The 23649-nt window shown below is 46.8% G+C and overlaps 2 protein-coding genes across 2 annotated transcripts in view; one reads left to right on the top strand and one right to left on the bottom strand.

Moving 5' to 3' along the window:
* Positions 1-672, top strand: part of LOC119962056 (ly6/PLAUR domain-containing protein 1-like) — a 61268-nt gene extending 60596 nt beyond the window's left edge. Inside the window, exon 3 of the mRNA XM_038789859.1 lies at positions 126-672. Coding sequence (XP_038645787.1) covers positions 126-361 — 236 coding nt within the window. The 3' untranslated portion in view covers positions 362-672. The remainder of the gene's footprint in view (positions 1-125) is intronic.
* The window catches only part of gpr39 (G protein-coupled receptor 39), a 133859-nt gene continuing 110854 nt past the window's right edge, over positions 645-23649 (bottom strand). The window contains exon 2 of the mRNA XM_038789858.1: positions 645-1257. Within this exon, the coding sequence (XP_038645786.1) occupies positions 662-1257 (596 nt within the window). The 3' untranslated portion in view covers positions 645-661. The remainder of the gene's footprint in view (positions 1258-23649) is intronic.

Here is a 23649-nt window from a genome sequence, read left to right as displayed (position 1 = left end):
CAGAAGGGCTGACGTTTTTTTGGTCTAATTTTGTCTTTGAATCTGAGCGAGTAAATGATAGAATGCACAGTGCAGCTACATAAAATTGAAACTCGCCTGACCATTTACTGTTTTTCTATTTGCAGGAGTTATGTATCGAAAATCTTGCGCTGCGTCCACATCCTGCCTCATTACGTCTGCCGGCTATCAGTCATTTTGCTCTCCAGGAAAAGTGGGATCTGTGTGCATCAGCTGCTGTAACACGCCACTCTGTAATGGACCCCGCCCCAGAAGGAGAGGCAGCTCAGCGATGTCATCAAGAGCAAGCCTAAAACTTTTAGTCGCGGTTGGAATACTCACATCAGCACTCCTTCCAACATAAACTCATAAAGTGAAGGAAATTCATGCAAGAATCATTACAGGTGTAGGCATTCTGAAATTTCCTACCTTGCTTTGCTGTCAACATTTTACATGCTGTTGTGTAACAGCTTACATTGCTAATAACTGGCAATCATTATCTAAGAACATTAACAGACCATTTTAACGCAGAGACAATTGCCAATTCTGTTGCTTTGTGGAAAGTTTACATTATATAGTAAAGATGACTTTTGGAAGAATCACTAACAGCACTTTGAAAATCTTCTCTGTAATTTTTGTTTGATATATTTGTTTTATAAAAGCCTCATATCTCTGTTTCGTTTACTCCATTTGGTTGCTGTATTAGGTGTAGCTCAGAGGTTCTCTCTGGGAAAGGAAGCTCTGAGTTAGTTTTCAACAAGCTCGGCCCTGAAACTGAGTTGATAGTATTAAATCCAGGGTCTGGCTTTGTCATTCTGGCATCACAGTTGTGATGTGACAATGGCTCAAGCTCAACATCATCAACATCAGGGTCCTTCATCGCAGTACTCGAAGGATTCTTGTCAGCTTTCTGGCACGAGTGGGTGAACTTGAGTGTGGCACGGAACAATGAACTTGTGGAGTGAGTGGTGCTGCTCTTGGGGTTGATATAGGTCCTCCTTAGTGTCCGCATGTTAACATGTTCTATGGACTTACAGCGTAATACCTGCATGAAAACTGCCCTGAACTGTTTAGAGGAAAGACTATACAGCAGTGGATTTAATACTGAGCTGAGATAAAATAAAGTATCTGAGACAGGCAATAAATTTAAAAAGGTCCTGAAATATGGCATTGTCCATTCTGACTTTGCTTTGGATGCCGCCATGATACGTCGAATTTGAATTGGGGTCCAACACACAGCCAAGCTAACCACAATCAGCACTGTAGAAGGAAAGAAAGAAAAAGGAATAATTTCTGTAAAAATCTTACAGTAGCATCTCTGTTCATATAGCATACTTTTAAATAAGCAATTTAAGCACTGACCTACTTTCTTAAAGTTACAAGTGTAGTTGCATAAGTTGTGTGTCAGGTTTGACACAGTGCAAAGGAGAATGCATGGAAAATATTTACAGTGCAGATACAAGCTGATTATATATTTCACTCCTGTTTCCATGTATTTTGTACTTAAAGAACAAACGTAACTTATTAAGAGAGTGGGTGAATAATTATCAGCTAGATCAAACTCCTACGTGAACTCTAATGTGAAACACAATTTTCATATTATCAAAATGTTTTGCTGGTCGGGGGCATAACACTTTCAGTCATGTTCACAACTTGCCATTCTGGCAACAAATGAATCCAAAAGAATGGGGTGCTAACAATAGTGGGTTCAAGATAGACAGTAAGCTATTATTTTGTCCCTTACTCGATAATGTTTTTTGTTCATTAGGTGCATAAATATTTTCATTTACGTGACGTGGTCCCAATTTTCAGTGTACATTTGACAGGCAGTAAATGGACAACCTCAACACCCACCTGATGCCCTCCATGGGAGATCCAAAACATTTAGTGAGCAGGCGTCACTTGCAATGAATTGGCAAGCTGTCTGCACAGGCAAATTATGCATCTCTACATGCATCTTAAGAAAGGAGCAGTGACATTTTGTCACGGTTGGTTTCCATTTCAAACTTAGTTTTGTTTTGCTGAGGATGTCAGGGAGTGAAACATTCTAGGTTAGGGATAATAAGCTAGATGGCGAACACAGTGTCATTAACTGCAGTAGCATACTGCTCACTTTGAGTCCTTGTAGCTGCCAAAGCAAGAAGACATCCATCCCAGAAATTAATTTGGATTCAAATCCAGATATCAGAGGTCAAAGGAAAGTGTGCAGCCCACTGGACCATCCAAATTCCTTGTAATGATTGTACTTAACAAAATATACAACACATCGCAAGCAAAACATTTCATGAAGGTTTTCGTGATAGCATTTCCAATTTCTTTCACAAAGCTGGCCATATTCTGTTTGTAAATTATCACCTCACCTGTGAAGTAACTTTCCTCCTTTTGTGAAATAGTTCCTATTTATTAAGTGGGCATTCCTGCATTATTACTGCCATTCCTCAGGGTTGGTAGGATTATCTCCAATGCTGATGAACAATATCTGCCGGAGGCAGTTATCATACTGCGCAACATGCTCTGAAGCTGACTTCAGCACTTCCGCTGCATCGTAGCTGAACTGCAGCCACATTTACGCAGTCAATTACTCGGGGGCATAGGTTTAAGGTGCGAGGGGCAAGGTTTAGAGGAGATGTACAAGGTACATTTTTTACACAGAGGGTAGTAGGTGCCTGGAACTCGCTGCCGGAGGAGGCGGTGGAAGCAGGGACATTAGTAACATTTAAGGGGCATCTTGACAAATACATGAATAGGATGGGAATAGAGATATACGGAACCAGGAAGTGTAGAAGATTTTAGTTTAGACGGGCAGCATGGTCGGCACAGGCTTGGAGGGCCAAAGGGCCTGTTCCTATGCTATACATTTCTTTGTTCTTTGTTCATTGTACTTTGTACTTTGTAAAGCTTGTGGCAAAAAATATTTAAAACTGCTTAATTAATCCAATTCCGAGATACAAAAGGACTACCAGAAAAAAAAGTTAAAAGGAATGGCACAGTTGCACTAATAGATCTTGATTGTCATTCCATGATGGGATGTGACTGATTCTAATTCACTGTAGTGAACGGGAAATCCGACTTACTGACATCCCAGTGGATCATTCACATTTATTAATTAAAACCAGTAGCATGCCAGCAAAAGTCTGCTCATTATCATTTTTGTCTGTCAGTAAAATAGAATAGTATGTCAATTAGCAAATGATTTTACCACAAACCCGTATATATTAACTCAATACAAAATAATTTCTCCAATTTGTTCATTGGTTTAATTTGCTGCTATCTTGTTATAATAGCTTTTCCTAAAATAGGAATGAAGGAATGGTGTAGAAGTGTGACTCCAGGTTGCCTCTGGGTCACTGCCACATATTGTGCTAATTCACAGAAGATTCACAAACTTACCGTATGTTAATGTTAAATTTCATCTGGTTGGCATAGTCATTAAAAACAAGTGAGCTAAGATAATTATTGATTTGATTATATTTGTGATTCTCTCCTTAATTCCATATGTGTGTACATGCTTGTTCAAGGGAGAAAACTCTGAATCCCCTTAGTAGCAGCAAAAGGAAGAAAATGATTGAATTTTCCATTCTTTTAGTATAAAGTCCTAAGACAAACTCAGGCATATGCTTCAAACAAAAATCTGTTAAAAATTCTCATTTTTTTTGTCTTGAGAGGTGAATTTTTACAAGCTCCATACATAATTACATCTGTAAACTAAAGTACAGTAAAGTGAAAGAAAAATAAAAAGCAATGATTTGACGCATTTTAAAGCATACATAAGTAACATGAACCGATAATAAAGCACTAAGTGCTTTCTCCACATTTATGTGATTACACAGTTCAATATAAATGGAAGCCAATAAAGCAATCTGGCTTATTAAGCTTCACCCAAACTGCTGGTAAAGAATACTGTACAGTGCTCATGTGTTTCCTTCTCCCCAAGGATGCCCAATTAGAGGTAGCTGACTCTGGCTGCCTTGCTCTGTCTCCCACTGAGCGAACAATGGAATACAAGGCTATAGTATAACTTCTGTTCAGTTAAGTTGCCTGCTGACAGCTAATGGAGGCGGCAGTAAGAGTCTGCAAAACGAAAAGCTTCAAATTATGGTAAAAGCAATCGCTGAGCACCAATTTTGCTCAGTTGGTAATAGAGCATCACCTTGCTTCAGAAGCTAGCACTCTTACCTTCTGAATCAGGCAGTGGATTCAAGCCTCACTGGAAACCTGAGTACAAAGGTTTAAATACAGTACTGAGAGTGTTTCATTGTTGGTGGGTGCTTTCATTCAGATAACTCATTAAATCAAGGGCCAAGCTCAGGGAACATAAAAGATCCAAAAGAATCTTTAAATAAAAAGCCAGAGCATGCTGGTTCTTGTTATGTTTTTCCCCTCAGCCGACATCGCCCAAAGCAGATTAGCTGTTTGGTCATTTGCTGTTTGTGAGTTCAAGCTGCATGTAAAGTAGTTGTGTTTGTCTGAATAATATGTGTCTACACTATAAAAATAGCTAATTCGATGGATGCCCATGGGACACGATAAGGTGCTATCTTACTCTGTGTTATAACCCACATGAGACCTGCGGGTTGGGAGCAATCAGTCCCCACCATGAGTCTCGCCGAATACATGCACCCCCGCTAAGGGGGCGAGGAGCCCTGAATCATTCATGGTTAAGATGTGTCTAAAGTCGACCAGGTATGTAACCCACAGAGCAGACCCGGCTGGGATCTGATGTATATTGTAAATATAATGGCTTTACAATAAATATAGTTTTCTTTTTACTATCTCGGTTCGGACTCATTTGTGGTCTACAAAATTGGCGACGTGGATACAACTGGATTACTGTCAATGCTGTTATACTGTCGGGTTAACCACCTCCTTTACTCTGCTGGACCAAGGTTGGAATTTGTTTTAATGAATATACCTTTGTTTGGAAAAGTGGATGTGTTCAACTCAAGTTTAGAGGATTAGACACAGTACACAGGACCTATGCATTACTTTTTCCGAGTGAACACTATCACAGATGATGATCCTCAGACAGTAATATAGCTGAATGCCTGTGGAGCACATGCTTACGGAGTAATAAAAAGCATTACATATTGTGCAGCTCTGGACACTAACTTTTGAACAATTGGCAACCCCAGTGACGCAGCACTTCAACCCTAAACCATCTGTAATAGGACAGAGATACAATTGCAATACAGCAGAGCAGACCCCTGGAAAATTCGCCAGCGGGTGTTTGACAAGGCTATGAAAACTAGCTGAATTTTGTGAATACTGAACTTCCCTTTCCAAAATACTGCATGACCGTCTGATCTGCGGCGTAATCAACATGGCTACTCAAAGGAAGTTGCTAGCTGAGCCGTCCTTAAGCCTTCAGCAGCCCGTACAAATTTTACTTTCGCTCAAATGCACTGAGAGAGGAGTGCAGGAGATCCAGGGGATGGAGGTAAACACACTTGGACACGCCTCCTCCTGATGTGTGCCCCCCCCAACCCCTCCAGGACAGCTACCCCACCCTGAGCCGAGTACCATCAGGGGCATTGGTCAAAGCCAGAGTTGTCCTGATGGGATGCCTCTGCGGAGTCTACAGAGGGAGAGCCAGGATGTTGTGAGGCTTCTGGACATAGAGACTGAATGTAGCACAAGGCACAAGTCAGCCAGAAATATAGGCACCCCGATCAAAGGAGGTGCCAGTCAAGGGTCTTCACTTTCCATCTGGACCAAGTAGAGGAGGAGTGTCTGCAGCTGAATCGTGTTACTGCACCCCAAGTGGCCCTTATCAAGACAACTGTGCAGGTTAATGGGAACCTATTAGACATGGAGCTAGCACAGGTGGTGCACTTTCTGTTATTGGAAAGCAGACTTTTGCCAGAATAAAATCGGGGATGCAGTAGTTGGATCTGCGGGACACCGAGGCAATATTAGTGACATATACCGGCGCACAGTTAGCCACTGCAGAAACCACTATGACCCCGGTGGTTTATGGACAACAGTCAGTGTGTCTCCCATTGATAATAATCAAAGGATATGGCCCCAGCCTGCTAGGCTGAGGTTGGCTCAAGCGCCTACATCTGGAAAGGTAGCAAATTTTCCAAATGCGATCTTAGGGGCCTGTACGAAGTACTCGGAAAATACACTGAGGTTTTCCAACCTGGACTTTGAAAAATAAAAGGGGCCATGGCAAAAGTTCAGGCCCATTGGGAAACATAACCAAGCTATTTCAGCGCTCGCCCGGTCCCTTGTCCCTTGTTAGCAAAAGTTGAGGCCGAACTTCACCAGCTCCAAGGACTTGGAATCATCAGACCGGTGCATTTTGCTGAGTGGGTGGCACAGGTGGTCCAGATGCTCAAACCTGATAATATGGTCAGATTGTGTGGGGACTATAATTTAAATTGTCAACAGGGTCTCCTGCTTGGATTGTTACCCAATGCCCCGCGTCATGGATCTATACACAAAATTGGCCGGTGGACACTCATTTGCCAAGCTCAACACAAGCCATAGAACATAGAACATACAAAAATACAGCACAGAACAGGCCCTTTGGTCCACGATGTCGTGCCGAACCTTTGTCCGAGATTAATCATAGATTATCATAGAATTTACAGTGCAGAAGGAGGCCATTCGGCCCATCGAGTCTGCACCGGCTCTAGGAAAGAGCACCCTACCCAAGGTCAACACCTCCACCCTATCCCATAACCCAGTAACCCCACCCAACACTAAGGGCAATTATGGACACTAAGGGCAATTTATCATGGCTAATCCACCTAACCTGCACATCTTTGGACTGTGGGAGGAAACCGGAGCACCCGGAGGAAACCCACGCACACACGGGGAGGATGTGCAGACTCCGCACAGCCAGTGACCCAAGTCGGAATCGAATCTGGGACCCTGGAGCTGTGAAGCAATTGTGCTATCCACAATGCTACCGTGCTGCCCTTAAGAACAAATTAATCTACACTCCATCATTCTACCGTAATCCATGCACCGATCCAATAGCCGCTTGAAGGTCCCTAATGTTTCCGACTCAACTACTTCCACAGGCAGTGCATTCCATGCCCCCACTACTCTCTGGGCAAAGAATCTACCTCTGATATCCCCCCAATATCTTCCACCAGTCACCTTAAATTTATGTCCCCTTGTAATGGTTTGTTCCACCCGGGGAAAAAGTATCTGACTGTCTATTCCCCTGATCATCTTATAAACAAATGTGTCTTTGCAGCTAAAATTTGGCTCTGACCCCAATAAAAAGATCAATATAAACACCCAGAGAGACCTGTATGAGTACAGCAGATTACCCTTTGGAGTGCCGTCGGCCTGTCTCATACTCCAGTGGGTGATGGGAAACATACTATGAGGGTTGCCGCGAGTGGCAGTATATCTGAATGACATGTCTGACACAGGGGCAACCGAACAGGAACATTGAAGTAATTTGAGTCAAGCGTTCATCTGCAGAGAGAAAAGTGCGTTTTCCACGTGGGGTAAGTGGTGTTCTTGGACTACCAAGAGGACTGTGAGGGGTTACAACAGGGTAGCAGAGAAGGTATTGGTTATTCTGCAGGCTCCTACCCCTGAAAACACCACAGAACTATGGGGCTAGATTCGCCGTTTCTGAGGCTAAGTGCCGGCGTCAACAGAGATTCCGTCGTGTTCCACGACGGGAAAATTGGCAAGAAACCCTCACCGATTCCGGTACTGGTGAGGGGCTAGCATCGGCGCCGCGTGGAACACCCGCTGAACGCATGGAAAACGGCCGGAGGATCACCTGATCCCAGGCCACGCCCCACCACTTTCCCCAGCCCTAGATAAGCCTCCCAGCCAGTGGCACAGATCTCAGCCGAGTGTGGCGGCGCTGGACACTGTCCACAGCCGGCTCTCCAGGCTACCGACCGTTGGGACCACACTTTGCCCGCACCGTCTAGAACTCGGACCATCGGAGGCGGATCAATGTGAGTGAGCGGCTGATGACATGCCAGCAGCGCTGAATTGGAGAGGGCTGAGAATTGCCAATCGGCTTAAAACCGCCGCCTTCCCCGATTTCAGCATCGGGAGCTATTCTCCACCCGATCGCCGTTCTCGATTTCGGCGCTGGTCTGCGGAGAATCCCATCCATGGTCTTTTTTGGGATTGGGATTATTACAGTAAATTCATCCCAGCCTAGATGAATGTTAGCCCCCTATACCTCCTCTCAAAAAAGAATCAGGAATGGGCATGGGGAAAGCAACAGGAAGCAGCATTCATGCAAGTAAAAAAATCAATTGACTTCCTCAGGCTTGTTAACAGATTATGATCCGCCTCACAGCTAATAGTCACGTGTGATGCATCACTGTCCGGCATTGGCACTGTTTAATCACATCACATGGAAGCTAGCAGCGAGAGACCGATTGCTTTCACCTTCCAGACATGGATCATGGCCGAGCGTAATTATGCACAAATCAAGAAAGAAGGGTTGGTAGTTGTCTTCGCTATGAAGAAATTCCATCAGTATGTGTACGGTCAACGTTTCATGATTATCACGGACCACAAGCCATTGCTTGGTCTTTTTAAAGAAGACAAGACAATTCCCCCCATTGCCTCTTCCAGAATCCAGCATTGGGCCCTCTTGCTGGCTGCCTACTGTCCCAGCACCCAGATCGCAAATGTGGATACATTAGGCATCCTTTGCTGACGCGCCCTCCTTCTCCACTCAGGAATGACAAGGTAGTGCCATGCTCAAGTTTATGGATTTGTTGCCTTTCACAGCGTCCCAAATCCGTGAGTGGACACAGAACGATCCAGTCCTTTCGAAAGTTTGACATGTTCCGATATGGGAGTCAGCATAGGCAAACCGGCGAGTTGTGGGCATTCTCGACGAAGGTGTCCCAGTTTAGTGTGGAAGTTGGTATCCTGTTTTGGGGCATGGTGTCATTGTCCCAGGACCATAAAATATAGTAGCAGAATTAGGCCATTTGGCCCATTGGGTCTGCTCTACCGTTTGATCATGGCTGATATATTCCTCATCCACATTCTCCTGTCTTCTCCCCATAACCCCTGATCCCCTTAATAATCAAGAAATCCCCTTATTAATCAAGAACATTAGATTTGTGCTTCAGGTGCTGTTACCTACAGGGCTATAGACCAAGAGCTGAAAAAGTTATTTCTTCAAACAAAAGAACTAGGAGCAGGAGTAGGCAATTTAGCCTCTCGAATCTGCTCCACCATTTAATGCGATCATTGCTGATCTCATCTCCACCATCTTACCCATTCTCTGTAACCCTTCAACCCATTATTAATTAAAAATCTACCTAATTCCTCCTATAATTTACTCATTGACCATGGGATGGGACTAGAACCTCAGGGATCTGCACAATGGGCACCCAGCGGTGCCAAAAATGAAAATGCTAACGTATAGCTATGTTTGGTGGCCGGGCCTGGACACTGAGAATGAGAGAGTAGACTAGCAATGCGATGTATGTCAGGAGCACCAGAAATCTCCACCAGTTGCGATCCCACCAGCCGTGCCCCTTCACCCACAGGAATGGCCAGGACGACTGTGGGTGCAGGTAGATGGCGACTTAGGCAGCCCGTTTCCAGGCTTGATGTTCTACTCTTGATAGATGCCCACTCTAAGCGGTTGGAAGTCCATAGGATGTTGGCAACCACCTCTCGAGCAGCCATTGAAAAATTGCAATTTTAATAAGAATCTTAAAAATAATCTTTATTATTGTCACAAGTAGGCTTACATTAACACTGCAATGAAGTTACTGTGAAAAGCCCCTAGTCGCCACATTCCGGTGCCTGTTCGGGCACACAGAGGGAGAATTCAGAATGTCCAATTCACCGAACAAGCATGTTTTTCGGGACTTGTGGGAGGAAACTGGAGCACCCAGAGGTAACCCACGCAACACGGGGAGAACATGCAAACCTGGGACTCTGCTGCTGTGAAGCAACCATGCTAACCACTGTGCTACCGTGCCACCCTTCAGTGAACACAGTATCACAGAAGTGTTGCCAACCCACAATGGAACGCCTTTCACAAGTGGAGTGTTCTCAAGATTCTTGAAGCAATCCGGGATGCGACACAACCTTACGGCCCGTATCACCTTGCTTCAGATGAGCTAGCAGAAAGGGCGGCACAAACGTCAAAACAAGACTAAAAAACCAGACTGAGAGCTCGATGGACACAAAACTGGCCAGGATCTTGTTCTGCTTGCTGAAACCAGAGTGACGCCAGCTGAATTGCTAATGAGCAGGAGGCATCAAACCCACCTTAGTCTGGTTTTCCCTAGTTTAGGCATGAAAGTACGCCACATCCAGGAGTTGCAAGGGCGTTGCCCTGTTTGACGAAAACGGCCCAGACTATTTGTACCATGTGACATAGTCTATGTTTGAAACTTTGCAGATGGCGCCCTGTAGATCTCTAGGGCAATCGTCTACCAGACAAGGCCGGTATCTTATCAAGTTCAGGCACAAAGTTGCGTAATGAGAATGTACCTTGATCACATAAGGTCCAGATGACCAGTTCTATGCAACGTTCCTTGGGAGAGAAAAGTTACGGTCAAACCAAATCCAATGCCTGAAGAGCCCAAGGGGTCAAAACACCAAAATGAGAGAGGTCATTCATATGGATTCTGACATGGCGTTGGAGGTCTCCGACAGGGAGCAAGCAGTGCATCCACCACACACAGTGCATCCACCACCACATTCCGATCGGAAGTGACGTTCGCCGTGCAGACATGCACTGCCAGAAGCAGCAGCGCAGGTGTGAGAAGTACAGCCAAGTGCAAAGAGAGTTTGGTGCCCTCCTATTCCATAAACGTTAAGGTTAAGGTTAAGGGGGGGGTTGTTGGGTTACGGGTATAGGGTGGATACGTGGGTTTGAGTAGAGTGATCATAGCTCGGCACAACATCGAGGGCTGAAGGGCCTGTTCTGTGCTGTACTGTTCTATGTTCTATGTTCTATAAACGTCAGAAGGATCTTCAGACCTGGGAGTGGGGAGGAATGTTATAACCCGCACAAAACCTTCGGGGTTCCAGCAATCAGTCTCCCATGAGTCTTGCCGAATACGAACTCCCCTTTTAAGGGAGCAAGGAGACCTAGATCATTCATGATTAAGATCTGCATAAAGTTGGCCAGGTATGGAACTGACAGAACAAACCCGGCTGGGATCTGATGTATATTGCAAATGTAATTGCTTTGCAATAAACCAAGTTTTATTTTTACTAATTTGCCTCGGACTTTGATGGGACATCTTCACTTAAAACCCTATTCCCAATCTTAACGTGGATTTGAAATAAAAATGGCAAGCCATGCAAAACCTCAGCAGGTCTGGCAGCATCTGTGGAGAGAGTTACCGTTTCAAGTCCAATATGATTTCTTCAGAAAAGTCATTTAAAAGTAGAAAAGTGGGAAAATTATTATTATATAAATGTGTTTTAGGTACAATAAACACTGCTGAAAGTTTGTCAAATAATATCGATCTATGATATCAAGTCACTTCTCCCAAATAGCACCCACACTGTCATCCACATGTATTTTTATATTAAACTAGAATAATTACTTTTGAATTTTCTAATCCATTGTGCTTTCGCTGGAACTAAATTCGAAAGCTAAAACTATTTTCAGATGTTTCTTTCTCTACATATGCCTGCCTTGCTGAATTTTCCAGCATTTCTATTTTTCATTCAGATTTCCAGTCAATGAGCTTTGTTGGCTGGATGGGTAGTGTGTGGATCAGATTAGTGCCAACAGCATGGTGTTTAAACCCTTTTCTCGATGAGGCAGAATTACGGCCTACGTCCATGCCCTATCCATTGTATAAGAGCCCATGACAATTTGCTGTGGTTCGATGAATAATTGTCAAGGACTTGTCTTTGGGAAGAAAACTGAAGAAGAGATAGATTGGGGGTGTGCTGCATTATTGGAGGTGCTGTCCTTCAAATGGGACACAAATATCCCATTTGAAGGACAGCGCCTCCAATAATGCAGGGGCTGGTTTAGCACAGTGGGCTAAATGGCTGGCTTGTAAAGCAGTCCAAGGCTCAGGATTCAGTTCCCATACCAGCCTCCCCAAACAGGCGCCGGAATGTGGTGACTATGGGCTTTTCACAGTAACTTCATTTGAAGCCTACTTGTGACAATAAGCGATTTTCATTTACTTTTATTTCATTTCAAAAGGTGCCATCAGGTGCACCGTAAAGAGTGTTTGCGGCCATCATTCCTCCTTCAACTAAATTTGCAGTAGTTTGCTTTTGTAGATATGTTTTAATCTTACTGTCATTATATAACATGCATGCAACTTATTTTCCTCATATCCTGCTACAGTTTTGATATTTTTAATCTTACCAGTATAAACTCAGTTCTTATGTATACAACATAACTTCTATTCAAGTAAATTGTTATTGCCCATAAATGGACATTTGTTCCCTCCAATCCAAAAGTTGTACTCTAGTCTTGCAGAAATGTGTGAGGGCTAAAACTATCCGCGCACAGTAACCCTACTTACTAATTTCGACTAGTCTCTCATACACCACCCAATACAAAAAAGGTCACACACCAAAGAAGCAAATTATTTTATTTAAAAATAGCAACCTGAAGCAAGGGGAAACGTGTACATATATGGTATATTTCAGAGCTACAGAATAAATTGCTTCACAATCAATTCTTTACTCTTTGGAGTATAGTTACTGTTGTATTGTGGACGCACACAGATTCAGGACAGCCACACAAGCTCCCACAAACAGCAATGAAATGAATAACCAATTAAATTTGGTTTTGATGCCTGTGGCGATCCACCACATGTGTGTGCCTGTATTAGGGGATGTACAGCAGTACCTGCTATTACAGGTTTGCCGGTAAGCCCCTGCCGGCTAGCTCCACCCACAGGGAGCAGTATAAATATTCATGAGCTCTCCTGAGCTGCCATTCTACAGCTGCAGTCGAGGGAATAACATCTCACGGTAATAAAGCCTCTCTTGTACCGATTTGTGTCTTTGTGTGCAATTGTTAGCGCATCAATTTATTACCGTGAGATTTCCCACATCATGGACATCAGAATTAAACCCGACCGCTTGCAGCTGGATCCGCAATCGCCGAATGCCAGGAAAGACTTTAACCACTGGCTGGCTGTCTTCGAGGCCTACATCACCTCAGCGAACCCTACACCATCGGAAGCTCAGAAAGTTCAACTACTTTACTCAAGGTTGAGCTCCAGCGTGTTCCCGCTGATACAGGACGCGCCGACCTACGCCCGTGCTATGGAACTGCTCAAAGAAAATTACGTCCAGTCGACGAACACTCTGTTTGCGAGGCACGTACTCTCCACTCACGTCCAGCAACCGGGTGAGTCGATTGAGGACTTCTGGCGGGCCCTTATCCCTCTAGTACGGGACTGCGAGTGCCAGGCCATCACGGCCATGGAACATTCCAACCTCCTCATGCGAGATGCTTTTGTGACGGGTATTGCATCGGACCCCATCTGGCAACGACTACTGGAAGGGGCCGCGCTCGATTTAGCGGCGACAAAGACTTTAGTGCTCTCTATGACAGTCACTTCCCGTAACGTGCAATCCTACCCTGCCTACTCATCCTACCACGCAGCCCACCCATCCTACCCCTCATGGACCCCGCAACAGACCCCCCCGACTGGGACCGCTCCCGCGCAGTATGCCTGCGCTGCTCGCCACACCGCGCACTCTGGGGGTCCCCGCTGCTACTTCTGCGGCCAGCAGAAGCACCCCCGCCAGCGCTGCCCAGCCCGCGCCGCGACCTGCAAATCCTGTGGCAAGAAAGGCCACTTTGCAATGGTGTGTCAGGCCCGCGCAGTTGCCGCTATCGCGCCTGACCTCTCACCTTCTCCCAAGCCGATCGCGCAATGGGCCCTGCCGTCCGCTGCTCCCGGGGCCACGTGCGATCGGTGGGTGCCGCCATCTTTCGCCGCCCCCGCAATGTGCATACCATGAGCGCCGCCATCTTCCTCCCCCGACTCCACGTGTGATCAGTGGGCCCGCCATCTTGCCCCACCCCCACAACGTGCGCTCCATAGTCACCGCCATCTTGCCCCGCCCCCGCAATGTGCGCTGCATGGGCGCCGCAACCTTCTTCCCTGCAGGTACTTCGGACGCCGCCACTTTGTCCTCCCCTCGGGACTGGACCACGGGACCCGGGTCGCTGCCGCTACTCATCGGACTCTTCGGACGATCGCCCGCTACTCGCCTCCATGACGCTCAACCAATCCCGTCCTCGCTACCGCTTCAACGACGGTGCTCATCAACGGCCACGCGACCTACTGCCTACTTGACTCCGGGAGCACCGATAGATTCATCCATCTGGAGACGGTAAGGCGCTGCTCCCTCGCGGTCCATCCCACCAACCAGCGGATCTCCCTGGCCTCCGGATCCCACTCTGTACCGATCCGGGGTTTCTGTCTGGTCAAACTCACCGTACAAGGCGTGGAATTCAGCCGTTTCCGCCTGAAAGTTCTCCCCAACCTCTGTGCGACACTTTTACTGGGCCTGGACTTCCAATGTAACCTCCAGAGCCTCACCCTCAAATTCGGCGGACCCCTATCCCCACTCACCATTTGCGGCCTCATGACACTTAAGGTTGACCCTCCCTCCCTCTTTGCCAATCTGACTGCAGATTGCAAGCCTGTTGCCACCAGGAGTAGACGGTACAGCACCCAGGACAAGACCTTCATCAGGTCCGAAGTCCAGAGGCTGCTTCGGGAGGGTATCATCGAGGCCAGCAACAGCCCCTGGAGAGCCCAAGTGGTGGTGCTTAAAACTGAGGAGAAACACAGCAGGGTAGCATGGCGGTTAGCATAAATGCTTCACAGCTCCAGGGTCCCAGGTTCGATTCCCGGCTGGGTCACTGTCTGTGTGGAGTCTGCACGTCCTCCCCCTGTGTGCGTGGGTTTCCTCCGGGTGCTCCGGTTTCCTCCACAGTCCAAAGATGTGCGGGTTAGGTGGATTGGCCATGCTAAATTGCCCGTAGTGTCCTAATAAAAAAGTAAGGTTAAGGGGGGGGGGTTGTTGGGTTACGGGTATAGGGTGGATATGTGGGGTTTGAGTTGGGTGATCATGGCTCGGCACAACATTGAGGGCCAAAGGGCCTGTTCTGTGCTGTACTGTTCTATAATCTATAATAACAGGATGGTCGTGGACTACAGCCAGACCATCAGCCAGTACACGCAGCTTGACGCGTACCCCCTCCCTTGCATATCTGATATGGTCAATCAGATTGCACAGTACCGGTTCTTCTGAACAATTGACCTTAAATCCGCCTACCACCAGCTCCCCATCCGTAAATCGGACCGTCAATACACTGCCTTCGAGGCGGACGGTCGCCTCTATCAATTCCTTAGGGTTCCCTTTGGTGTCACTAACGGGGTCTCGGTATTTCAACGAGAAATGGACTGAATGGTTGACCGGTACGGACTGCGGGCCACGTTTCCGTACTTAGATAATGTCACCATCTGCGGCCACGACCAGCAGGACCATGACGCCAACCTTGCAGCACTGGAGGCATTACCTGGCCGGCAGGAGGTTCACCATCCTCACTGACCAATGGTCGGTAGCCTTCATGTTCAACAACACGCAGCGGGGCAAGATCAAAAACGACAAAATCTTGCGGTGGAGAATCAAACTCTCCACCTATAATTACGAGATCTTGTATCGCCCCGGCAAGCTCAACGAGCCCCCAGACGCCCTCTCCCGAGGTACATGTGCCAGAGCACAAGTGAACCAGCTCCGTGCCTCGCACGAGAGCCTTTGCCATCTGGGGGTCACTCGGTTGTACCACCAATCAAAGCCCACAACCTGCCCTACTCCGTCGAGGAAGTACGGACAGTCACCAGAGACTGCCAGGTCTGTGCTGAGTGCAAGCCGCACTTCTACCGGCCAGACCGTGCGCGCCTGGTGAAAGCGTCCCGCCCCTTTGAACGCCTCAGCGTGGATTTCAAAGGGCCCCTCCCCTCCACCGACCGCAACACCTACATCCTTAGTGTGGTCGATGAATTTTCTAGGTTCCCCTTCGCCATCCCATGCCCGGATATGGTGTCTGCCACCGTCATCAAGGCCCTCGATTCCATATTCGCTCTGTTCAGTTTCCCCGGCTACATCCACAGTGACAGGGGATCCTCATTCATGAGCGATGAGCTGCATCAGTTCCTGCTCAGCAGGGGTATCGCCTCCAGCAGGACGCCCAGCTACAACCCCCGGGGAAACGGGCAGGTAGAGAGGGAGAACGGGATGGTTTGGAGGGTCGTCCAGCTGGCCCTATGGTCCAGGAACCTCCCAGCCACTCGCTGGCAGCAGGTCCTCCCTGATGCGCTCCACTCCATTCGGTCACTGCTGTGCACCGCGACTAACAAAACACCCCATGAACGTGTTTTTACCTTCCCTAGGAAGTCTACGTCCGGGGTGTCGCTCGTGACGTGGCTCGCAGCTCCAGGGCCGGTCCTATTTCGTAGGCACGTCCGACTCCACAAGGCTGACCCCTTGGTGGATAGGGTACGCCTGCTCTACGCGAATCCCCAGTATGCCTACGTGGAGTTCCCCGACGGCTGCCAGGATACAGTCTCGCTCAGGGACCTGGCTCCCTCGGATGCCGATCCCACGCCTACACACCTCCCCACCCACGCGCCACCATCCCTTTCCCCGGCGCCCCCAACATCAGCCCCACCAGGTCCAGCCTTCGTTCCTCTGCCCACACTAGAGGACATGGAAGATTTCGGCACACTCTCAGAGTCGTCCAGCCACTGGCCAGCACCAACACTGCCACCACCGATGCCGTCGACGCCGACACCGCCTGTGCAGACGTTGCCACCACTGCTGCGTCGCTCTCAGACTCAACCTATGACGGGTACCGGGTTGCAAGATGGACACTTAATTTTTTTCCCCTCTCCCTCTGTAAATAAATCACTGCTTATGTATAATAGTTTCACTTCCAGCCCGCCGGACTCATTCTTAACCGGGGGTGAATGTGGTGATCCACCACTGTAAATATATGTGTGTGCTTGTTTTAGGGGATGTACAGCAGTACCTGCTATTACAGGTTTGCCGGTAAGCCCCTGCCGGCTAGCTCAGCCCACAGGGAGCAGTATAAATATTCATGAGCTCTCCTGAGCTGCCATTCTACAGCTGCAGTCGAGGGAATAACATCTCACGGTAATAAAGCCTCTCTTGTACCGATTCGTGTCTTTGTGTGCAATTGTTAGCGCATCAATGCCATTGAATTACAGTTGTGTGTTGGATGAGATATTGGATGGGATGGCCAGGATGTTGCCATGGAAAAAGCAATGGGGAACTACGGCACCTCCTGGCATCTGTACAATTCAAAATAGGCGAAAAATTTGATCTTTGCAGAGAATGGGTTGCTGTGTATGAATGTATGTCGCTTCTATCAAGCCTAAATGAACCATTTTACGAGCTTTACTGATTATCTGAAATCGGATAACCAAGTGTTTTTGCGCCTGAGTGGTTTTGGGTCATAGTGCTCTTTCACCAATTCCGTTACTTCTTGGAAAGTTTTCGTGTCGGCACATCGGGATAAATCAGACTACGTATAATGGCGAAAGCGGAAGGTCCGCACGCCGACAGCAGGATAAGCCGTCTCCTTTCGTCCGTCAGTATATCATTTGCCCGGAAGAAGTAACACATTCTCTCCACAATCTGGGACCAGTCCTCGATAGCCGGGTCGAATACCTCTAACCTCCCAAAAAACGGCATTTTTAAAATGGCAAGGCTTACCCTCCGAGTGCGGCAGCTGGTCTCCGCAAAATTCGTAGTTTACCTCGTCGCCACTGTAGTAATCCACGGGAGGCAGGTGTTCCGTCATCACACCAATATTTATTTACTATAACGATATTACAGGAGCAGCTACAAACAGTGCTGCTAGCTGTCCAGTCAACTTAAGACTGGCTCACAAAGCCTACACAGTTGATTATATGGGCCCACTCAATGAGCTATCATTGAGGGAGCTCATACTCCAATTGGCCAACCAGTAAAGCCAATTGGAGTTCATTACAAAATGTAACATTTCCAGGTTTGTGGACGACACATAACTGGGCAAAATTGTGAGTTGTAAGGTGGATGCAAGGAGGCTTCAAGATGATTTAGACAAGTTGAGTGAGTGGGAAAACACATAGTAGATGCAGTACAACATGTCTAAATGTGAAGTTATTCACTTTGATGTACAAATCTGCCATCCATACCTGACCTGGTCTCCATGTGACTCCTGATCTACAGCATTGTGGTTAAGTGGGCCTTATAAAGGATTTAAAAAGCACTGTGTGTGTACCCACATCATTACAATGTTTCAGACAGGTATCTCACCGCCAGCTTCTTTTTTTTTAAAATTTAGATTACCCAATTAGCATGGCCAATCCACTCTGCACATTTTTGGGTTGTGGGGGTGAGACCCACACAAACACGGGGAGAATGTGCAAACTCCACACGGACAGTGACCCAGAGCCGGGATCGAACCTGGGACCTCAGCGCCGTGAGGTGGTTGTGCTAACCACTAGGCCACCGTGCTGCCCAACCGCCAGCTTCCTGAGGGTAATTAGGGATATCAGCAATTTTAACATCTGAAGAATAGGTAATCATTTTTTAAAATCCTACTGAGACACGCACGGATATCTAAAAGGCAGCGCAGTAGCACAGTGGTTAGCACAGTTTCTTCACAGCTCCAGGGTCCCAGGTTCGATTCCCGGCTTGGGTCACTGTTTGTGCGGAGTCTGCACGCTCTCCCCATGTGTGCGTGGGTTTCCTCCGGGTGCTCCGGTTTTCTCCCACAGTCCAAAGATGTGCAGGTTAGGTGGATTGGCCATGCTAAATTGCCCTTAGTGTCCAAAAACGTTAAGTGGGGTTACTGGGATAGGGTGGAGGGGTGGGCTTGGGTAGGGTTCTCTTTCCAAGGGCCAGTGCAGACTCAATGGGCCGAATGGCCTCCTTCTGCATTGTAAATTCTACGATTCTAACCAAGAATTAGTAACAATGCTTCGTGTACATGGACATAAAGGGACAGCACCGTGGCACAGGGGTTAGCACTGCTGCCTCACAGCAACGTTCAGTTCCGACGTTGGGTGACTGCGGAATTTGCACATTTTTCCAGTGTCTGCATGGGTTTCCTCCAGGTATTGGCCATGCTAAATTGCCCATTCTTGTCACAAAGGTGTGGAGGTTAGGTGGGGTTATGGGGATAGGGCAGGGGAAGGCTAAGGTGCTCTTTTGGAGGGTTGGTGCTGACTTGATGGGCCGAATGTCCTTCTTCTTCACTGTAGGGATTCTATGATTCCAAATAACCGAGTGAAGCAAATGGCCTCTCATTTTGGTTTCATGTCTTTGCTAAATATAATTGGCGAATTGCACATTTAGGGAATACAGCTGAAAGCCGCTGAAGAAAATGAAAATCGCTTGTTGTCACGAGTAGGCTTCAATGAAGTTACTGTGAAAAGCCCCTAGTCTCCACATTCCGGCACCTGTTCGGGGAGGCTGGTATGGGAATTGAACCATGCTGCTGGCTGCCTTGGTCTGCTTTAAAAGCCAGTGATTTAGCCCAGTGTGCTAAACCAGCCCCAACATCTTTGAAATATCTACTCACTCTCTCCAATGTTAGGCCTCAGGGGCATGTTAGCACAGTGGTTAGTACGTTGCTTTGTAGTGCCAGGGACCCGGGTTCGATTCCCGACTTGGCTCACTGTCTGTACGGAGTCTGCACGTTCTCCCTGTGTCTACGTGGGTTTTGTCCGGGTGCCTCCCACAAGTCCCGAAAGACGTGCTTGTTAGGTGAATTTGACATCCTGAATTCTCCTTCAGTGTACAGGCGCTGGAGTGTGGCAACTGGGGGCTTTTCACAGTAACTTCATTGCAGTGTTAATGTAAGCCTACTTGTGACAATAATAAAAGATTATTATGGGTACTTAAATGTTCATCGACATAATGAACTACTTAATAACCTATACTACGTAATTCATGAAAAATATCTACTTCTTGATCTGAAGTTACCATTTTGGATTGAAGCAATCAATCACTGGAGGATAAATGGGATTAATTTTAAGCTAAGACAAAGAGCAATTTGGAAGAAATCAAACTTTTAAATATTTCCAAGGGACATACATGTTCATGTTCCCACACAACAGCTATAGCGATATACAAAAGTGTACATTAATGGAGGGTCACCACTCAAATTACTTTACTCCTGTTGTAGATCATGGGCTGGATTCTCTGGTTCCCCAGCCGTGTGTTTCTCGCCAGGGGGCCCTATACTGGCAGCGGGATTCTGCCTTCATAAGAACATAAGAACTCGGAGCAGGAGTAGGCCATCTGGCCCTTCAAGTCTGCTCCGCCATTCAAAGAGATCATGGCTGATCTTTTGTGGACTCAGCTTCACTTCCTCGCCCGAGCACTATCACCTTTATTCCTTTATGCTTCAAAAACCAATCCATCTTTATCTTCCCGCTGCATGTCAATGGATCTCCCATTAAAGCCACACCACACGTTCGGAAAACCTGCAGGCCGGAGGGGCACTGCTGGCGGGAAAAGTGAGTCGCAAGTTGCAAAGGCTGGGGAATTCCCCCCCCCCCCCCCATGTACATTTATATGTGCTTCCATAGCCGTGCCAAAGTGCACTGAGATATCCTCATGCCTTCAATATTCAACCCAATCCTGTTATATATTTCCCAATTCAGCCAAAGATCAAATGTGTTCTTAGGAGTAAGCAGGGCTGGGGGATTGGGGAGAATGCATTTGGGATGTTCAAACGTGATTCAGTCACCACTTTAACGTTAAATATAATGGGCGGGAATCTACTGTCCGCCAGTCGCGGTTTCCTACGCAGCGTGCCCCCGCCGACAGCGGAATTCTCTATTCCCATCGGGAAACCTGTGGGCGTGGGTGCGCTGCCAGCGGACCGGAGATTCCGCCGACGGAGAATTCTGCTGTATGTTTTCATTATTTTATATTTTGATTTTATGTTGCAATTAAGTAGCAAGTGAATAGCAACCTGGGAAACAGGAAAATAGATAAGTCAGACGATAGGGGTTTGTCTGACGCGAGTGAATGGCTAGGTGAAATAAAATTGATAAACTAGAGAGCTATGACTGGAGGCAGGGTGTCGTTTTACAGTGTCGAATTGTCATTGGCAATTTCCTTAAACAGATGCACATGTAAGTTATAATGAAAATGTTAACAGGGAGGTGTGCAGACCTCCTCAAGGATTATTGATAGTTTTACTGTTGGGAAAATGGAATGAATATTGCTAAAAGAACATAAAATCTATTAATTTGCATCCTTTCCGCTTTTCCAATCTCATCAAATTTGCTTGCTCACACTCTCTCTTCTCTCGTATTAATATCCATTAGCATTTTTTCTTTGCAATTTTGTACATTTGCTTCACTTTATCAGACTAAAACACAGTATGAATTGTTGACTGCCCATTGCAGAGAAATTCAATTTCACTATTATCAGTGAGCAACAGCAACTTGTTGTTCCGCTGTTCCAATGACAGCCTAAGAATATAAATTAGTTTAAAATAATAACGTGGACGTGAGTATAAATGCTATATGTCATGACCAGTGGTGAAATAAGACAAATAAGCAAAGCTTGCGGCTCACCATTACTCACTTGTGACACGTCGCTCTCTGAAAACATTCCAATCACTCCTCATTGGAAGTTTACATTCCATTAAAAGCTCTCACCTTAGTTTGTTAATGATTTCAAATTTCTTCAGGTTCAGCCTGCGTCCTCTAATGCGTAAAGATAATATTTGTTCAAACCTACTGCTGTTTGAGGAGGCTTGTTGCCATGGTAACATGTTTTACAAACCATTTTACCATGCATGCTTATAGAGAATGGTGTAATGGCAAACAATACGATTAGTGATGTCACTGATATCATCTTGTGCTACCAAGTTATCATTATTCTTAAAATACAAGCTAAGAGTTGATATGATAGTTTTCTAAAGTTCATGCTGCAGCAAGCGAGTTCCCCAGGGTAGTGTCTTATGTCCAACCATTAGGGGTTGGGTTAGCACACTAGGGGCTGGTTTAGCACACTGGGCTAAATCGCTGGCTTTTAAAGCAGACCAAGGCAGGCCAGCAGCACGGTTCAGTTCCCGTACCAGCTTCCCGGAACAGGCGCTGGAATGTGGCGACTAGGGGCTTTTCACAGTAACTTCATTGAAGCCTACTCGTGACAATAAGCGATTTTCATTTTTTTCATTTCATTTTCTGCTACTCCCCCCAACTCGCCGGCCAGAGACACAACTGTCAGTAAACTATGGTGATGTGGGATACTTTCCGTACCCTCTCTCTCTCCCTCAGCAGCCACGATGCTGGTTTCATGATTTTTAAAAGCACAAGTGAACCTCACCGTCAGGAATTCGGCCCATCGGAGGAGGAGAATCGCTGAGGCCCCAGAGAATACTGGGTCGTGATGTGTTATGTACTCTGGGATAACACAGGCTGCAACTCGATGCAGCTTTGACCAAAAGATACTCCAGACTTTGAAGTAAGTTCAATGTGATTTATTGAACTGTTAGCACAGTTCTCTATGAATTTGACTCTCCTGCTAATCTTGCTATAGTAACTCAGTCTAACTAACCAGTCTGCTCTAAGCCACATGGTGGGTGTGATGCTTCTGATCTGCCCCTGTCCTACTCTCTAAGTGTTGCCGGTGGAAAGAGACCGAGCATGTGTGCCCTGTTCTTTTTATATGGGTTGTGTAATGCCCCCTTGTGGTAGTGTCACCTCTGGGTGTCTTGACTGCTCATTGGTCGTGTCCTATTCTATGTGTTCATTAGCTGTATGTCTGCATGTCATGACAGCTCTGGTGCTCCCTCTAGTGTTTACTTAGTCGTAGTGTATTTACATGAACCACTTGTGTATTTACAGTGATGCATATCACCACAAGTCGGACCCACTAATGGTATACAAATGGCGTTTACTGTACATGCGTTCTGGAACGCATTGACGTCGCTGTCGATGTGACGGAGAATTGTGATTTGGCATGAAATCGGCACCAGCCATGATTTTGGCGTCGAAACTGATTCTCCGCCCAATTGCGTTTCGGGATTCCGCCTCGGCCGATGGACAATCCTGCCTGATATGTTTCATATCTCAATGATATCCCCTGTGCAATTGCATTTCTGAGTCCAGCCAAGGTATCAGTGATGCACCTGACCACTTGATCTGACAATGTTACAGGCGCAGACTATACAGGCACTCAGTCTGTATATGCTCACGTATATGGAGGTGCATACAGTATTAGAGGCTTGAGTGTCATCCCAGACCTCAGCATATCATTGAAGCACTTTCTGCACTGGACCCCCATACTCCTAATGACTCCTGGCCTGTTGACCTCTGTGGTCACCTTTAGCCATGCCCTCTTTTGGAGGATTTCTTCTTCCAGATGAAGAGCAGATCACATCTTAAGGGCAGCACGGTAGCATTGTGGATAGCACAATGGCTTCACAGCTCCAGGGTCCCAGGTTCGATTCCGGCTTGGGTCACTGTCTGTGCGGAGTCTGCACATCCTCCCCGTGTGTGCGTGGGTTTCCTCCGGGTGCTCCGGTTTCCTCCCACAGTCCAAAGATGTGCAGGTTAGGTGAATTGGCCATGATAAATTGCCCTTTGTGTCCAAAATTGCCCTTAGTGTTGGGTGGGGTTACTGGGTTGTGGGGAT

Source organism: Scyliorhinus canicula, chromosome 2 (genome assembly GCF_902713615.1).
Source record: "Scyliorhinus canicula chromosome 2, sScyCan1.1, whole genome shotgun sequence".
Lineage (NCBI taxonomy): Eukaryota > Metazoa > Chordata > Chondrichthyes > Carcharhiniformes > Scyliorhinidae > Scyliorhinus > Scyliorhinus canicula.
Note: the sequence above shows the minus strand (reverse complement) of the source record. Positions and strands in the feature narration are given on the sequence as shown.